At 39.0% G+C, this 19,156-nt stretch overlaps 2 protein-coding genes across 5 annotated transcripts; both read right to left on the bottom strand.

Moving 5' to 3' along the window:
* Positions 1–2,546: 2,546 nt before the first annotated feature.
* LOC128622829 (proteinase-activated receptor 2-like) lies at positions 2,547–5,208 on the bottom strand. Its single transcript, XM_053649586.1, has 2 exons — positions 4,781–5,208; positions 2,547–4,431 (listed from the first exon to the last, which is right to left on the bottom strand). The coding sequence occupies exons 1-2, from the start codon at positions 4,836–4,838 to the stop codon at positions 3,320–3,322; spliced, it is 1,170 nt and encodes a 389-aa protein (XP_053505561.1). The 5' UTR covers positions 4,839–5,208; the 3' UTR covers positions 2,547–3,319.
* A 2,615-nt stretch (positions 5,209–7,823) lies between these two features.
* On the bottom strand, positions 7,824–15,667 carry LOC128622467 (ubiquitin-conjugating enzyme E2 B). Of its 4 annotated transcripts, none has more exons than XM_053649001.1 (6): positions 13,666–15,667; positions 13,314–13,394; positions 13,101–13,126; positions 12,584–12,673; positions 11,544–11,632; positions 7,824–9,538 (listed from the first exon to the last, which is right to left on the bottom strand). In XM_053649001.1, the coding sequence occupies exons 2-6, from the start codon at positions 13,337–13,339 to the stop codon at positions 9,410–9,412; spliced, it is 360 nt and encodes a 119-aa protein (XP_053504976.1). In that variant the 5' UTR covers positions 13,340–13,394; positions 13,666–15,667; the 3' UTR covers positions 7,824–9,409. The 4 variants fall into 4 exon arrangements, with proteins under 4 accessions (XP_053504976.1, XP_053504977.1, XP_053504975.1 ...); XM_053649002.1 differs by having other exon boundaries at positions 15,020–15,667; XM_053649000.1 differs by having other exon boundaries at positions 13,314–13,846; positions 15,327–15,667.
* Between the last annotated feature and the right edge of the window lie 3,489 nt (positions 15,668–19,156).

The raw sequence follows: 19,156 nt of genomic DNA, 5'->3' as shown, positions 1-19,156 counted from the left end.
AAAAAAAAAAAAACCCCCAAACAAACGGGAACCATATGCTAACGTTAGGGGAACGTTCTGTGTTTGCTGCGAGGATATTTGGGGCTGCATGCATTTCCTCTGCATCCATGTTACATCTGACCCACAAGCCACAGTCACACACTCAAATAAATGTTGGTCATGTGACCTGCTACACTCTATATTAAGTAAAACCTTACTTAAAGAGACCTAAATATTTTAACCAAAATATTATTCTGAAGGAGGTACATTTTTAGCACTATTACCCTCTGAACATCATATTCATTACACTTTAATCACTCTTTTTAAAGGCTACATGAGCTCAAACGAACATGGATTTATAACCGAAACATAGAATAAACATCTCAATGAGACATGTCCGTGTGACGATTACAGTTTTCAATACATAGTCTATAACACATACTCTGAAAAATGTACATGGATAAATCAAAATGAATTAATTAGAGTTATGGTACTAGTGTCTTTAAAGTTCCTTTCTATTCTATAATCAATTACAGCAACATTTCATTATAAAAAAACTTGAAGGGAAAGAGAGAATGAAACAGATAAAAGATAGAGAGCGAGAGAGAGAGAGAGAGAGAGAGAGAGAGAGACCGCAAGAGAAAGGGGGGTGGGGGGGACAGAGACAGATAATATGGGGGCAGGGGAATGAGTTGTTATTCACAACCCTTTCTAGAAACTGGTCAGACCTGCTGCTGCATATTTTCTCACAAAGACAACCGGCCTATTTTTTAAAAGGAAGGCAGCCCACACCTGAATAAGGTAAGATAGAGCAGTGAAACCAACACGCTATGTAGTGAAAGAAATCGAAAAACAATGAACCAGGTAGAAAACGTCATGGCTCCCTAAAAGTCCACGCAGTGAGGACAGTCACCTGCACCAGGCATTTATTAGTAGCGTTCTAGTAGGTGAGATAAAGCTGTACTATTAGTTTGGGAAAAGGAAAAAAAACAATGAAACAAAGACATTCAAATGGAAATGACACCATTTTCATTTAATTGTTTTGTAAATGTTACGCATCTTTTAAAAAGAACTGTGAATAGATATTAGTTTCCATCAGCTACTGGTATGCAAATGCTCTGACGAGGAAAAACAAGATACCATCGCCAGAAAAACACCGGCCAAACAATCTCACGCCATCATTATTTATACTATAAATATGTTACCAGTGCACTGCACTTTAACTTTTCTCAGTACAGGGTAATAAAGACTTCCACAGATAATTGTGATGCCAAAACAACAACAATAACAAATACACTATTAAAAAAAACCTTTTAAAAAATGGATTTTGTAGCTTCAGACAAATAATAGAGAGCGATAAATGATTCATCAGGAGCCTATTCTGCGCTTCCTCCCCTATTATTACAGGAGCAGGGCTACACAGACAGGCTCTTCCACAGTATCTGTGTTGACAGACCATGAGTTTCTCTCTAGTTCTACCGCACACAGAATACATGCCATGCACATAGACGCCTTCTCACTGGCTGAATGTAAGTGTTTAAACCTTCAAGCCATGATTCACCTGGAAAAACTCATTTTCCTGCTCATCTATACTAGTCTAGCATAATGTTTAGAAACGTTTAATATGTTCATGCTATCCCATCACATGCCATTTGACCTCTTTTGCAGAATTATCTCATAACCCACAGTGTAATAAGGGCATACAGGCACTGGCTGGTATGACGGTAAGGCTTGGTAAGACGGCAACTTAGGTAGGTGCCTATGTTACTTATGCCAATAAAAAGCCTGGATTGTTTTAGACAGGATCCAAACCAGATATATTTGAGGTAAGAAGAGGTAACGCTTGCCTAGGGCACAAAATGTGCTATGACCGATAGTGACACAGTACAATTAAAGTACAAAAGATAATTCTACCCGAATTCTGGTTATCTCCCAGATCTACCTAAACTGGTTTGAACACGTTCAGAAGAATTAGAGACTGAGTGAATGCTGGCATGAGTCTAGAATTTAATTAGCCAATAAGTCATTTTTATCAAGATCTGTTTCATAATACAGGTCATTGTCATCATAACTCTCAGGTCATGTGACAATGACTCATGAGACTGTGAACAAAAGGTACAGTACACTCGCCACTGCAGACTCTTCAGGTTTCGGTATATTTAAAGGCTCATGAAGACTTGAGCTCTTTCAGCTCAAGTCTACCTCACAATCTTTTTGAAAAATGCAACTTAACTGGACGTGGATGGCTGTAAGAAGAAGGGAGGGGAGTGGGCGTGGCACGCAGTCTCATGAATAATTATGAGACACTGAAGCATCAAAGTACTACAGTGCGTTGACAAGTCACTGCTTGTGACGTCGACACGATGTAGATTTTAAACCCAGAAGACAAAAATGGTGGGAAAAAGCTCAGAATTAACCAGTTTTCTCCTACAGTTAAAGTAATTCAAATGAACAGATGCCAACCTTGTCTTTAATGAGGTGCGGCACAAACACACAATCTCAGAAGATGCAGTTTAGTGTTTCATGACTCTTTACAAATGTATTAGGAAACAAACCAAAACAATCTATAACATACAAAACATTTATTAAGTGACATTACATAAATATATACAAAAATAAATGTGCCTGTGGTTTTAATTGGGACGTCGATTTAAAACAAGGAGTTAGTACTATCATTCACACATCTAGCTCTTTATATACACTCTTTGCATATTTTGCCTGTGGTTGTAGCAGTCCTGAAGCCAAACTTAATTTAAAGACTATTTTAAAAACGGTGCTTTGGAAATAGTTATTCTTTGTGAGCGTCTGGCACAAAAATCACCACACATGATAAAACAACAATACAATCTGAGGTTTCAGTGGACACTTACAAAAACATGACCACCAAACATGGCGTCAAAGAACAAGGCAAACTCAAATGACTGCTTCAGTCTATTAGAATCAGAAAACATTCACATTTTACATTTAGATTAAAAAAAAAAAAAAAAAAAAAAATCCCAAACTTAACTGGCTGCACCTTGGAGATATTTGTATCAAGTTTCAGTCTGTGATTCTGTCCTTGTTTTTGACACCAAGTAACATTTCCAGTATATAAATTACATACACATGCGCGCGCACACACACACACACACACACACACACCCTTTCTTTTATACACACACAGTAAAAGAAAGCATGGCTTCTTTCCTACAAAGGTGAATCCACCTATGTGGATTTTTGCTACCTGAGAAAGTCTAAATATTAGTCCAAACAGACTCTAATAAAATAATAATTCAGTCAGCCTAGGTAATCTTTAAAAAAAAAAAAAATCTCGTTTTAAATGTACTCTATACTGAAGCTCTTAGAGTGTACTGCTATCTGTATGGCTTGTGCCCGCTGTGTAAGTATTACTCTTCTTAGAATACTTCAGGGAACTGAAGGAGACTCTCATCCTCTCCACAGTCCGGCTGCTTCGACACAGGAATGTGTTCTTCACATGTGACCGGAACTCCTCTGACACAAAATAGTACAAAAAGGGATCCAGGCAGCTGTTGAGGCTGGCCAAGCACAAGGTGGTGATGTAGAAGCCATATCCATTGTTAGCAATTCCCCTCCCCAGGAGAGCGTAATGCACCACCAGCATCAAGTTGCTAGGAATAAAACAGACCAGGAACGTAACGAGAACTGTAATGATGAGAACAATGGCCCGGTGACGGTTCTTGCTAGCGCTGCTTCCATCCATAGTGGACTGTCCCAGTTTGCGCATCATCATGACGTACGCTGTGATAATAATCACACACGGTATGAAGAAACCCAACCCCGCCATCACCATGAAGTAATAGAATGGCTTCTGTATATCCAGAAAGGTGCTTTTCCCCTCCATGTTTTCCTTTGAGATAACATTGACATCGTGGCAAGTGGTTATGTTAAGCCCGGAGAGTTTGGCCGTTTGCTGGTACAGGAAGAGCGGTGTGGTACTGATACAAATAAAAGCCCAGATGCTTATTGATACAACAATAGCCAGTCTATTGTTCGTCCTCTGCTGGGTGAGTGGATGAGCCACCACCCAGTATCGCTGCACACTCAAACATGTAATGAACAGGATAGAACAGTACATGTTCCCATAGAAGAAGCTCACCATAACTTTACACATCTCCTCTCCAAAAGTCCAGTTGTTGCCATTGACGTGGTAGGCAATCTTTAGCGGGATCCAGATGACAAACAGCAAGTCAGCAAGGGCAAGGTTGGCCATGTAAATAGCCGATGGGTGGATCTTTTTTGATCTGAAGACAAAGACCCAAATTGCTATGGCATTGCCTGGGAGACCCACAGCAAACACCAAAATGTAGACGACAGAAAAGAAAACGGTGGTCAGGCCACTCTTCAACGTGCTTGCTGTAACCGAGTCAACGTAGACCGAGTCCGAGTCCGAATCCTCAAGCCCAATAAAACCTCGCTTTTGGCCATGGATTGCTGAAATAAAGATAGTAAAAAGTAATGTTGGGGCCAGCTCAAAATAAAAAACTTTTATACTGTGCTGCTTAAAAATCCAATAACACCTCGACACAATCCCTGTAGGAACCTGGCACACTTGTGCTGGTTAAATAGGCTACTTTACATGATTTACCACACGTCATAAAAGCCTGTTTAAACAAAAATTAATAAAATAAACAAAGAAAGAAATGATTAAAGACTAACACTTTGATCTATTCACAGGGAAACCTGTTTGAAGTTCACATAGATTAACAAGTTTAGTTCACCTTTCCCTAACCACCCACACAGAACCACTGTAAAAACAAAACACCTGGAAACAAAAGCTTACCTGACGACGAAATACAGGCGAAAAACACCAGCAAACGCGGGAATGCAACTGCAGACATGATGCACTATTTTAAGATATTAACTCTAGTTAAAAAAAAAATTTAAATAAAAAAAGACTAGTGCAGCTTCCCGAGTTGAGTCCTGAGGCACGAAAACAAACTAACCGTGAGAATGACCAGCTCACCTTGTACTTTAAACTCCTGCGTGGATATAGTGGAAGCTCGAGCAGGTTGGCCACGCCCACGCCCTCGGTACGTCACGGATGCAAACGTGCTGAGATGCAGCATTCTTTCATCTCACCTCACACCCACTCAAGTTTCGAGTGACGACAGAAGACTGTTACAAAGTCACAAGGAAGTCCTATAAATAACTCACCAGATCAACAATCATACCGTTACCTTGTTAAATAGCGCTACTTAGGAGCCTTATATACTTTATATATAACCTTATATACTTTTATATTAATATTATAACTGTTAGATTATGTAGAACATCCGCCATGCAATTAAAGGAGCGAATAGATATACACCCGTGATTAGTCAGAGCTGGGGGGTATTCCAGAAAGCAGGTTATGCGACTTACCTGGGTAAGTTTACTCAGAGTTAATGGAAAATTTCGAGTTTCTCTTCCAAAAATAAAGGTAACTTTCAGGGTATGTACGTAGCCATAGCAACCTACTCTCTGAACATAACCTGGTGCAGAGCAGGTTCTTTTCCAGGATTAGTGCGTGTCAGGGAGCTGACAGAGCGTAGTGTGCCATTTTGAAGAAGAACTGGATTACCACTGGGGGGCAGGGGTGGCTTGGTGGTTAAGGCTCTGGGTCACTGATCGGAAGGTCGGAGGTTCAACCTCAGCACTGCCAAACTGCGGCTGTTGGGCCCTTAACCCTCCCTGATCCAGGGGGCGCTGTATCATGGCTGACCCTACACTCTGGGGTATGCTGGGGTATGTGAAGAAAAGAATTTCATTGTACCTATGCATATGTGATCAATAAAGACTCATTATATGAAACCTTTTTAATATCCAGTTGAATATTTGCGGGAGTGTTACCGTTTTCTCGCGAGAATCGTTAATTCATTTATCAAACCTTTTGAAACCTCACATCGCCAACGTGACACAGCGTGATCAGCGCTTAACACCGAGCACATTTTATGCCTTGCCCTTTTTTTTCTTTCTTTTTGTTTTGTTTTGTATATAACCTTGGTGATGCAAAGCATGTGGAAAAAGCAGTGGTGTTTAGGGCCGTTCATACAGTAGGCTATGCCTTGCACTCAAACGGTTCCTACACAAGTTCCCTGGCCATAAACCATGATGAACCATTGATGAAGATGGCAAGAGGAACCCCCAGTGAACCAAAGAGACTGCAGGGTGTTATGAGATGTGATCTGCCAGCATCATTTCTAATTACATGACTAATGCACAAAGTGAACGGTCAAGTGTGGTTCATTGTTTCTATTATTACGCACGCCAGGCCAGTAGATGGCGATGTCACTTTGTAAACACTACGCGCATGCGCACATAAGCCTTCACGTCAACGTGTCCGCCATATTGATCCGGGCAAGACTGCCCTATAAACAAATACAGGTAATCAGGGGAGCTGCGGTTTTTCCTGGATAAAAAGCACAGTAATGTTTACATTTCTCAAACGATTTCAATAGTTTATGATCAACGTGGAGTACAAAAAAAAAATTCTGTCTCCAGTTACTTAGAATCTTGATAGTTAAACTTGGAAAAATATTATTTATTGTCATAAGGAATTGTGAAAACTCACACTTGTCAAGCATAGATTTGGTTTATTTTTCTTGGTTAATAAACGCTGAGACGTCCCTAATGTAATATAATGTAATGTACATGAAATGTGCATAAAGTTTTCATTGTGGAAATGGATTTTTCTGTCTTCAATCCCATCTCAGGTCAGAATTCTGTTAACAAAGCTCTTCGTGTTTAAGTACCGTTTCGTGCACAACCCGGAAGCTTTTTACGCTGTTTAAATCAAGCCCTCCGTTCATTAAACGTTCTTTAAGCGATGATCATTCTTTGTTTACTCTCGATCCGTTTCATGACGTGATTAAAAATTCTAGCTGTAGGGATCGGATCTTTGCGTCGCAGGTGAAAAGTGGTGGCTGCAGCTCGACCTGATGAATTTTTGATGTAGTTGACATTTTTGTTTATTATTTTGGCATTACTCTGACAGCAAGCTTCATTTTCTATATTTTCCCACATATTTGCATCATTTTCAGTAAAAAAAAAAATTGCAGCCATTTCAGTACAAAGTTCATTTTCTTTTCAAAACTCAAAGTTTTGACAAATGCATTCAGTGAACAGATTTCAAGGTTCTTGCATACATTTTTCACTTGATATCTACCACCAACAAAACTGTGATTCTATAGCTGAATTTGCAGATGTTTTCCTACTTGGTTTCAAAACTAGCACTAACATTTTTAAATTATTTTTAGGAGGTAGGACATTTTCCCCCCTGGTGGCCACATTTAAATAAGAGAGTTGAATTTAAGACACATTTGTGTCTTGGTACTTGAGCATTTTCAACAAATAAATACATATGCTAAGTGTTGCAAAAAGTGATCTGCTGGGGAATAATTCTTGTCAGCAATTGTAAAATGTCATAGCGGTAGGTAGATAGTAGAATACTTTATTGATCCCCAAGGGGAAATTGGGTAATTTATCATTTAAAACCACAACCATATTTAAATTTCTTCATGATAATGCTTTGTAAAAAAAAAAAAAATGTAGCAACATATCAATTTGACCTGAGATAACAAAAGTATACATTTTTTATTATATTATTAGCAAGACAAACATTTTGAATGACCGCAAAATTTTATATGCATATTAAGAACCCATCCTTAGATTTCAAAAGACCATGATTATAGAAAAGCTATCATCAAAGCTGTCTTATTACTCAGGATATAACCCACACATTTTTTTTCTTAAAGTATTTTTTAATTTGGCTGCTATAATTCTATATAGGACAGTGTGTGTGTATATATGTGTGTTTGTAACAAAGAGACACAAGAAAAGTGACATGGGTAGAATTCTGTAGTGTCTTACTGCCATGGTTGATTTAATTTAAAAAAAACCCAAAACAAACAACAGCAACAAAAAAAAACAATCAAAAAATGCTATTTTGTATGTAAGGTTATACTATAAATAATTTAAGGATTTACACCATTATACATCACTTTTTGTTAACTTCAAAAAAGTCTACAAATAAATCAGTAAAATATTAATAAACTCCAGAATTGTTGGCATCCTTCAGGGAAATAAGAAATAATTAATACATACAATAAACTCTGCAAAGATTAATCATATTTAGCTCACACAAACACTAAGAGAATTCACTTCAGCTTGATTTCTTTCAAAACCCCTTTGTCATACAGCACAATAGGGACAACCAAAAATCTTTAAACACAGCGTGATATAAAAATACATATACAATTAAAATACCATTAAGCACAATCAGGAACATAAAAAAGTTCAAATCTCTAACAGCTTAAAATTTTATAGGAAGGGGATTCATGAACACACTGCCACCACAGTGAGGACGGCAAACACGACCCAAAGATCCGTTTCAAAACTGCACAGTTTAGTCGATTTGTGGGTTGTCCATTTTCAAAATCAGCTCCAGAACAACTCAAATGTTTAGAACCAAAAGAAGCCCTTCCTGAGAGCCATCTATCCATCTTCTATACCGCTTATCCTTCCTTCAGGGTCACAGGGAACCTGGAGTCTATCCCAGTGAGCATGGGGCACAAGGCGGGGTACACCCTGGACAGGGTGCCAATCCATCACACAATCACATACACACTCACACACGCATTCATGCCCTACGTGATTCATGCCCTACGGACACTTTAGACACACGTCTTTGGACTGGGGGAGGAAACCGGAGTACCCAGAGGAGCACGGAAACTCTGCAAACTCTGCACACACAGGGCCACGGTGGGAATCGAACCCCAGACCCTGGACGCGTGAGGTGAACGTGCTAACCACTAAGCCACCGCCTTCCTGAGAGCAACGAACAAAATGTAGCACATGCACATCAATGTAGCACCGGAACAATAATTTGAATTGTGTTCTCTCATCAAACTGAAAAACTAAATTGAACTAAAGGTCTGAACTGAAGAGGGCGACTCCAAACGCACAAAACTAACAGTCTGTTTTATTCTACTGTTCTTTTTTTTTTTTATTTTATTCTATTCTCAGGGAGGCTTCACCAATCAGTGTGTCTGTACGGATCATCCTGAAACCTTTTTCCACAGGAAAAAAAAACAGTTAAGGAAATGCTGAGCTCAAAATCTTGAAAGTGTTATTCATGTTATACATCATTTTTTTTTGCACAATTCTCATTAAGGGTGCCAATAATCCTGGAGTTACTGTAAAACATTATAAACTCTTAACAATAACTTAGAATGAAACTAAAAAAAAAAAATAAAAAAAAAACGAACATCAAACCAAAAGCACAATCATTTCAAAAATGTTGGTAAAGGAATCCTTACAGATTGGATCTCCACTTGCAGCGGACCAGTTTCTTTCATGTGTGTGTCCGAGATATGTAAAATGAGAGATTGAAAACCTGATAAATGGCACTGGAGCACATGAATTATGAGCATTAGGAGTCGGCCCAGCTTTGCTCCACAATGGCAGAAACCCTCTTCTCATACTCCCGCTTGTTTTCTTGATAGAGTTGTGCCGCCTGGCTGTTGGCTGGGCTGTTGGGGTTAGGCTCATCCAGCAAGGACTACATTAAGGGGAGAGAATTTGAAATTGTACTGGGTTTTGCCATGTAATTTCTGTAATTTCTCACCCACAGTGTGACACAAGGTGGATCAATGTGCCTAACAATGCACTGCACATAAAAAGATGCTATCACTCAACATGTTCTGTTTAACTGTGAGCTGACTGCATGTTGCACGATCATTAGAGATATAATACAGTTACACAGTAGTGGTACACCGTACGGTGTTTCCACATCCAACGATGATCCTAACTATGAAAAGATTGTTTATCAAAAGCTGCTTTAAAGGCGCTATATAAAAATAAACTTTATTATTATTATCATCATCATCTGGGCAAGATAGTCAGTCCTTACAGTACAATTTGTTCCTATGGCCAGGTTGTATCCCTAGCAGTTGTGTGTAGGTCATGAGGCCAATAATGCCAATGATTTATCCACCCATGCATAGAAATATTTAAGTTGTTTAAAAAAAAAACTCTTTTTGCAAATATAGCCTTAGAGAAATACTAAATAAGCACCATAAATGAGAACAAACATGACTGGAGGATTGTTGAGGACTTTGCAGAGTGTGCGATTTTTTCGGCAGACCATTAAGCAGGCACAGAAGTGGCACTTTCGCTCACATTCCACGCAAATCTATTAACGAAATACGTATCGTTAGCATCACTCGGGTCAAAAATGACTAGTGCGTCGTGGCTATCCATACACTGGGAAACGTTATACACCGAACACGTGAATCAGCAGTCCATCAACAATCTACGGGAAGAAAAGTAGCCAGCAGCTTCATTACCACATTGCTCTGTCAAATGTTTTTTTTTTTTTTTTAATCTGTATTTTGAATCTCCGTGGCATATTTAATTACAAACAGCAAGAATTCATCTTTTGTGGTTAATGCGATGTGAACTGTGGAACTTCAGGCTCTGTCTGTGGCAGTAATAGACTCAGGCTGATTAACATTCAATACACACAAGTACTATTTTAAGTAATATTTTAAGTCGGATGTTACTGACCATCAAGCTGTGGACTGGTACGGGGCTGTGGGTCATACCAGCCACAAACCTGTGCAACAAGGGCATTAAGATTTCCACAGAGGAGGGGGGAGGGAGTATAGAACAACAACAACAAAAAAAAAAGTAATTAACCGTCTATCTAATGAAAAACATATAATGGAACACAAATTTTGATTATGGAGGAAAAACTTTTCATTTATTTTTTATTATTATTATTTTTTTTTTACAACAGTCAACTAAATATATTACGCCTCTCAATAATTTGCAGTCTCTTTTCTTTTTTAATAGATTCTAGCATGTTTAGTCATTTATCTATTTCCTATTTTGCCAATGTAACATATCTTATCCTCACATGATAATCACAAGTCCACTGGCTAACCATAATGCACAATAAGCGGTTCACTACTAATGTTTAAGAATAGTAGTGTAGCATATAAAACCAATAGATGCCAGACTATAACTCAGGCAAAGTATTATAAAGAGAGATAAAGTGAAGCTTGTTTTTGGTTACTTATCTCGTGACATTAATAAAAGCACTGTAATTCACATAGATAAACACTCGGCTCTACGATCGCGAGTATGTTATTGACAATGAAGGAACACACTTCGTTAATAAACAGCAATGTTATGGCTCCATAAGGTACTGAAGTACTAAATGTCCGAAAATATTTTTTTCCATTACCAGTACTAATTACCTTGCTGTTGTTGTATGCCCATAAAGCAACATGGACACATTTCTTGTGCAACATTACAATAGGACAGTGTTTACTGGAGCACTACTGTTATGGCACATTAACACAAAACTTTCTGTGACAGACTGCCCTGGATTGCACTATAATTATTCCATGTCAATATAAACATCAAGGCAACACAGTCACTCTGCTTCAGGAAACATCAGGTTTCTCTTCCAGTTGTGAGCTAAACATGTATATTAAACGTTCAGTGTGTCAACTGTGGTTGTTTTTGCCAAAACTTAAGTCTTAAGAATGTTTACTCACCTGGATAGATGTCAGAATTGAGGATACATCATATGTAGGACTCCAGCGATTCTGAAGAATGTCTAAACATATACTGCCATCTGCATAAACTATGAGATTAAACAAGTTATTTTCTTTGCTAACACTGGTACAAAACTTTATTGTAAAGACATCAACGATATATGCTCACTAGAGTGTATATTATTAAAAACAGCTGCAGTCTACTCAAACCCACTGAAAGCTACTAAAAACTGCACTTGGTCAGTCTATACATCAAACAGTATAAATCAATCATGCAATATAATTAACCTTTTGGAGCAAAGAAACAGCATATTAGCTGAGGAGTAGAGTATATAATCAATTCTGAGGGTAGGGCTGGGCATTATGATGATATACACTCACCGAACAGTTTTTAGGAACACTGTACTAATAAAGTACTCGGGGGAGTGTACAGCAGGTATCTTAGAATTGCAATATGATATTTTTGTCATATCACCCAACCCAACTGTGGAGCAATGTATATTTTTTTAAACAAAAATTTATTGACCGACCCCATTTACATACCAAGAATATTGCTATGAACATTAATAAAACTTAGTGCCCTCCAGTAATATTGGCACCCTTGGTAAATATGAGCAAAGAAGGCTGTGAAACAATTGTCTTTATTGTTTAACCTTTTGGTATAGACACACGTCCTCTTCCAGGTCGATTCATAACATTTCCAGTTGACTGAAACTTTTTAATTATTGCCCTGATGGTGGAAATGGGCACTTTCAGTGCTTGTGCTATTTTCTTATAGACACTTCCCATTTCATAGCAGTGCAAATAATTGTGGCACACTTATTTAACAAAGTTTATTGTTTGATATCCATGAGAGCAGAGTATTTTTGTGAATTTTTTAACAAAAGATGAAAAGGTTAAACGATAAAGACATTTTTTCACAGCCTTCTTCGCTCGTAGTTAGCAAGGGTGCCAATATTACTGGACGGCACTATAGTTATTAATATAGTTTTCAGAGAAATATGGTTATAGACAATAAAAGTCACAAAACAGCTGCTCACCATTTGGGTGGAACATTCTGGAGATAAATCGAACTGTAGGAGGCTTATTTGGATATTCTTCTGAAAATTCTATCACGAGTTTAAACGTTCCTGCAAAAGTACACACGTCACATTACAGAGAACAAATATTTTGCATAGAATAGTTAACACAGCTAAATAATAGTTATTAGGAAGAATAATAACCGCTGGTGACATGTTATTACGTTAATACTTGTGTGAAACTGAAACGGAAGCACGTCATTAGATCATGATATTAAATCAACAGAATGGCACAGGTCCACCACAACATTAAACACGAATCTCCTACACACTGAGGTGAGAACAGTTTCATCAGTCCCTTGATTTATCCTGGGTCCTCATTTTGTACAACTACAGAATACCTCAGTAATGCAGCATTATTATAAAGATCGCACTGAATGCCTAATTATTGATTTAGTGCAAACTCTCTATCCTTCCAACAGGACTACTAGGGATTAACATTTATTTAATGTGAAAAAACAAACAAACCCCAACTTACCATCCTCAAACGGCGTTCCTACAGGTCTGAAAAAAAATCTAAAGTTATTTCAATAATTGCTATTGATGTGCATGTTATTTAACAGCAAAGCATTACCCACAATTCATTTCCCAATGTTTTATTTTCGAAACCAGATCAGCTCAGACGTTTCCTTTTTCATTACAGTACACAGTTAATTTACAGAATATAACTTTTTTTTTTTTTACTACTCACCCAAAAATAACGGCATTCCACAACATGATATTGTTTTCTGAGGGAGCACCACTCACACCAGTTGGTGGGTCTTCTTGAAGTCTAATGAACATTATGCAAACAAGACCTTATGAGTAGTCACTATAAAATCCTGCTTTGTTATTATACCACAAAAAGATACTGGCCCCTGAAGTACAGTCATGCGAAAAAGAAAGTACACCCTCCTTCAGTTCTATGTTTTTATTTATCAGGGCATAAATAACAATTGTGTGGTCCTCACCAACTTCTATAAACAAACAAGTAACCTGAGGTAACAGCGAAAAACATAACAGATTTCAATACGTAGTCATTTCATCCAAAAATGTAAACCAACATTCAGAAACTTTCAGATGTCAATTTGCTGGTGTCCTGGGGATCACTGTCCTGTCACATGACCCAATTTTGGCCCAGCTTAAGCTGCTGGACAGATGACCTCATATTAGTCTCAAGAATATTCTGGTATGAAGTTGAGTTCATTGTTGCCTCAGTGACTGCAAGTTTCCCAGGTCCTGTGGCTGAAAAACAAGTACAAATCATCACCCCTCCACCACCACGTTTCACGGTTGGTATGAGGTGCTTGTGGTGATACACTGTGTTTGGTTTTCAACCAAACGTGGAACTCTGCATGACGACAAACATCTTGACCCGTCACGACAATCACGTTATCGACTTATCGTTCAATATATGGACATGACCAAATTTTTTCATAAGAACGCATGTCACCGTGTCATGTTCGGCGAGTAGAGACAGATGAAGATGCCGTTTAAGCGTTATATTTCAGAGGCAGGCAGACAAAATCCAAATCGTGAATCCAAATCAGTAAACTGAACACAGGCACGGGTCAGGCGATCAGCAAACGCAGGGATAATCCAAAATACACAAACGAGAAAACGGAACTAGATCCATAACTCGGAGAATAACGATGTGAAATAAAAGGCAAAGTCAGGCGGCAAAACACTGAACGGCACACAATGCCCGATGCATAAGTACACTATAAGGTACTTATAAGGAACATTCAGCAAGACGCCATCCACAGTGCTGTGTCATACTGCAGTGGCTTCCATATACACCTTTAGCATATATGGGGACTTTCTTCTGTCTAGCAGGCTTTACAGTTAGGCTAGTACTCTAGGAACCAGGCAGTGCACTGCATATAATAGCTGGACTGCACACCATCCACAGACGTTTGTGTACGGGGGTCTCTTACATTCAGGAGTGTTTCCTGGACTGCTCTACCTGCACTTCCCTTTGAGGGGCCGAACCCACAGGCGCAGGTAAACTGCACAAGGGTGCCAAATCTCTCCATCCATTTGAGACAACAGATGTACTTGTGGAGGAACCTACCATACTGTCCCAACCACTAGTGAGAACCCACCTCAAGCAAGTCGCCACTAACCCCAGACCCAAAATGCACATGAAGTCCAGCATGTGTAGGAGGCAAGTGACACCGGCACTGATATCCAAAATACACGTCATACAGCCCTAATTTTATTGAAGGTCCCGGCATGCATGCGCACGAGCCCAAGAAGGTATCCAGGTGATCGTCACCGCCCATGGCGTTCACGGGTGATGAAATAAAAACGAATTTACACTTATTTTCACTCAAATAATGGCCATTTCTAATTTCAACAGGATAACACTGAGACTAATATATGTGTATATTACACTAGTTTACTTTACTAGTTTACCATTAAGCAGAGCAGCGCTGGTTTGTTCAGATTATTATTCAGTTTATTTCACTTACACTACCTAGCTACCTATATATAGCTTGCTAATCCTTCCGCTGACACGGCACATTTTTGGCTACCTAAAAAACAGAAAGAAACCCCAGATAAACACGAGAATCAGAACACACACGTTACACTAGTTAGCTTCACAGCTAAGAAGCCAAGAATCGAGCAGACGGCATGTTTAACAGGCTATCTCGCAGTTTTAAATCGATAACAACCAGAAAGAAAAAAAACAAAACAGTAGTCTGAAATGTATTTAAGATACCTTTTGAAGTCTCTCATCAAGCGCCTCCTTGCAGGGGTAGACATGGTTCGATTTTATTTAGTCATAAAATGTGTAGGAGTGATAAAAGGACAGATTCAGGTCTAGGTACCGTGTTTCTTTCTTCCAAACAACAAGTGACGTCATGGATCCCTCCGCCAGGAAGGAGGAAGGGGTGTTATACGAAGCGAGATAACGCAACAACAGAAAAACAAACAAACAAACAAACAAACAAAAAAACCCCAGCTTTATTTTAACAAGTCTGGTTAATATTGGTCCATTTCGGTTCCACGAAGAAAGCTCACTTACTATCGCAACTTATGATTTTTGACGTCTGCTCCGTGCCACGGTCATTTCAAAGCATTAGTTTATTTTGATCAATTCTATTGGACAAGCCTTGTGTTTTCGTAATCCCGTCGGGTAGAAACAATACCCGTGAACAATGTTCCACTTTAGAGCACGCAATGCATAGGCAGTGTAAACATCTCGAGAATTTTGTATACGGGTATGAGTTATAACTTGTTCATAATAATATAATAATTATAAGTGTAAGTAAGTAATAAATAAATAAATAAATAAATAAATAAATAAATAAGAGTAGGTGCGTTTAGCATTCAGCCCAGTGGTGCTTAGATTGTTGTTTCGGGCCTAAAACAGACGATGGCTAGATTTTGAAGGGACAGTATACACTCACTGGCCTCTTGTACCTCTGCAATCATGTGCCAGTAGAACAATGCATAACATCATGCAGATAAAGGTCAAGAGCTTCAGCTAATGTTCATATTAAACACCAGAATGAGGAAAAGTGAGATCTCATTGACTTTGACCATTACATAATTGTTGGTGCTAGACTGGTTGAAGATGACAGGAAGGCCATGGTAAGTCAACACTCTTTACAACTGTGGTGAGTCGAAAGGCATCTCAGAATGCACAACACATTGAACCTTAAAGTGGATGGGCTACAGTAACAGATGACTATATCAGGTTCCACTCCTGTCAACCAAGAACAAGAACCCGAGGTTACAGTGGGCACAGGTTTTTGCCATATTCTTGCTAAAACTGAGTTTACCAATAGGGCTAACCTGTCCTTGGCTAGCAAAGCTCGTTTATGAGGCTCACCAAAGCACACAAACATTTGGGCAGTCACTTCCACACAGTGCTTGAGATCCCTTATTTGACGTGGACCCATCTGGACCACTGATTTACAGTTGCAATCACAATTATTCAACCCCCATTCCAAATCAGGTTTATTGTCAAAATTGACAGACTTCCATCTGTTTGTAATGAGCAAATCAAATAAAAGCCATTGAAATAGTTCAACACAATGAATGCTTCAAGTGGTTTTTCCCCAAATTCAACTGAAAATGCAACTTATAATGACTTCTCCAGTTTCAAAATTATTCAACCCCATCATGGCGAGCATCTTTCAATCTTTCAGTACTCTTTGAATGAGGTGAAGTATGATTACAATAAGTGTAATATCTACAATCGCAATTAACAGTAATCAAATATCTTTTTAAGAAAAAAGGGAGTGGATATGACGTCTTGGTGGGTTGCAGTAAGTTCCCATGGCACACCATACCCCAGCTAAGGTGTATAATTTTCACTATGGTACAGTAATTTGTTTTGATGGTGGTATGCCTTTGTTATGCTTGATGTGCCACATGATCTGTTACATGTCCAGTTTCTGCTAGACACGTTCATAAATCTCATAGCAAAGAATATTTAACAAAATCATTCTAAAATTTACAAACATAATTTTGAAGCAAATGTTTACAATAATTAAACTTGTGGTTACAAACTGATTTTGTCAGGGCTCCACATATACAAGATGATAGTGGTACTCTCTATATCAGAAGGTGGCAGTATTGTCTGCTTGCAATCAGTGAAGGAGAAAAAAAAACAAAAAAACCCACAAACACTGCAGGTTAACATCAGCCGCATATGATGAATGGTGGCCAGTAATCAGCTTGGAGTCTTATGACTGTATCATACCTAATCCCACTAATTAAGAGGCTCCTCAAAACATGTGTCATGTGATAGATACCACAAGAAACAGAATGCTGCAAGACAGTCTCCAGGAATAAGTTTGTTGTATCATGGTTATTGGCTTCAGTACAAACATTTAAACTACAGTTGGGTAATATACAGTAATTTTATAATGTGGGTTTATTTGTGAATTTGTTTAATTATTGTGAATCTCTCTACATTTATTCGTGGCTTGTCATCTGTTTATTTGGAATTATGAAACGATTCTAACCCCATACTGTTTCAAAGATGATCAAATGTTTGCTTGTCCAAATATGTCAACAACAAAAAAAAGCCAACAATTTCCATGGGGTGTACTTAGTTTTTCCACATAACTGTAGCATCCAAGCTCTAAGGAACTTGCACCTGCACCATCGAGAGCATCCTGACAGGAAGCATCACAGCCTAGTTTGGGAACAACACCGAGCAGGATGGGTGGCTCTCCAGAGGGTGGTGTGATCAGCTGTGCGCACCATCCCAACTGAGCTCCCTGACACACAGTCTATCTATAGCAAGTGGTGAGGCAAGGACCTCAGCCATCCTAACAATGGCCTGTTCTCTCTGTTGCGGTCAGGGAAGTGCTTCTGCTCCCTGAAGGCCAACACAGCGAGAAAGAGCTCTCCACAGGCCATTCAGGCTCTCAACCAGGACAACACCTAGGACTATTTATACATAGACATATAAATACAGACCTTAGAATTCTCTGCACAACACCCACACACCCAACATTCCTGTCAATACACACAGCATATCCTGTATTTATGAAGATTTATTGTATTGTTAGCTTTTTCACTGCAACTACCTCAGCTTGATGTGCACGGCATTGTATTGCACATACAACAGCACATATCTACACTTCATAGAGTTGGGTTTTTTTTGTTTTGCTATATATCTTTTATATCTCTGATTTATATTTTTAGATTTTTCTGTGTAAGTAAATTCTGGTTTCAGTCACCAGACAGTCGTGAATGGCATTTCACTGCACACCATACTGTGTATGGTTGTGTGTGTGACCAATTTGATTTGATTTTGATCCATGCCAGTGCCATTCATGCTTAGACTGCCATGTTTTATAAACATAACCCTCTTGTATTTGAACACCTTCTATTTAATGTCTTCTCACGGACTCTCAAGAGTCATGCATCAGTTGAGCATTTCTTGCCGTAGAATCCACCTCAATCAAAAGCCCTGACTCCGAACACTCCACGGAGATTCAAAAAGTATTCAGCAAAGCAAAAGCATTTGTCCTTCTTCTCACAGGTCCTATGACTATGCAATATATCTTTTGTTCAATAGAACATCTCATAGATCTTGCAGGTATACTTTTATTATCCCCTTATCCCTTTTCTTTTCACTTTGTACACCTCCAACTCCGATTTCAGGAACACTGTAGGTCCGAGACATGCCATATACAAAACTTTTCGGATGACGCTGTCCGAATGGGGGGAGGGGGGAGGGAGGCGGAGTACTGGAGCCTGGTGAACAGCTTTGTGGACTGGTGTCAGTGCAACCATCTGCAACTAAATGCCAGGAAAACAAAGGAGCTCTTGATGGATTTCCAGAAGACGAAGTCTCCTCCAGCTCCTGTCACCATCCAGGGTGAGAACGTCGAGGTAGTTAACACTCTGTGTGACGAGTCGGATGGGAAGGGAACGTCGACAGACTGTAGAAGAAGGGTCAGAGCCAACTCTATTTCCTGAGGAGGCTGAGGTCCTTTGGTGTCAAGAGCCGGCTGCGGAGAACTTTATATGAGTCTGTTGTATTGAGTGCCATCTTTTATGCTGCTGTGTGCTGGGAGAGCAGCA

Source organism: Ictalurus furcatus, chromosome 18, assembly GCF_023375685.1.
Source record: "Ictalurus furcatus strain D&B chromosome 18, Billie_1.0, whole genome shotgun sequence".
Lineage (NCBI taxonomy): Eukaryota > Metazoa > Chordata > Actinopteri > Siluriformes > Ictaluridae > Ictalurus > Ictalurus furcatus.
The sequence above is the reverse complement of the archived record's forward strand: the minus strand, read 5'-3'. Positions and strand labels throughout refer to the sequence as shown.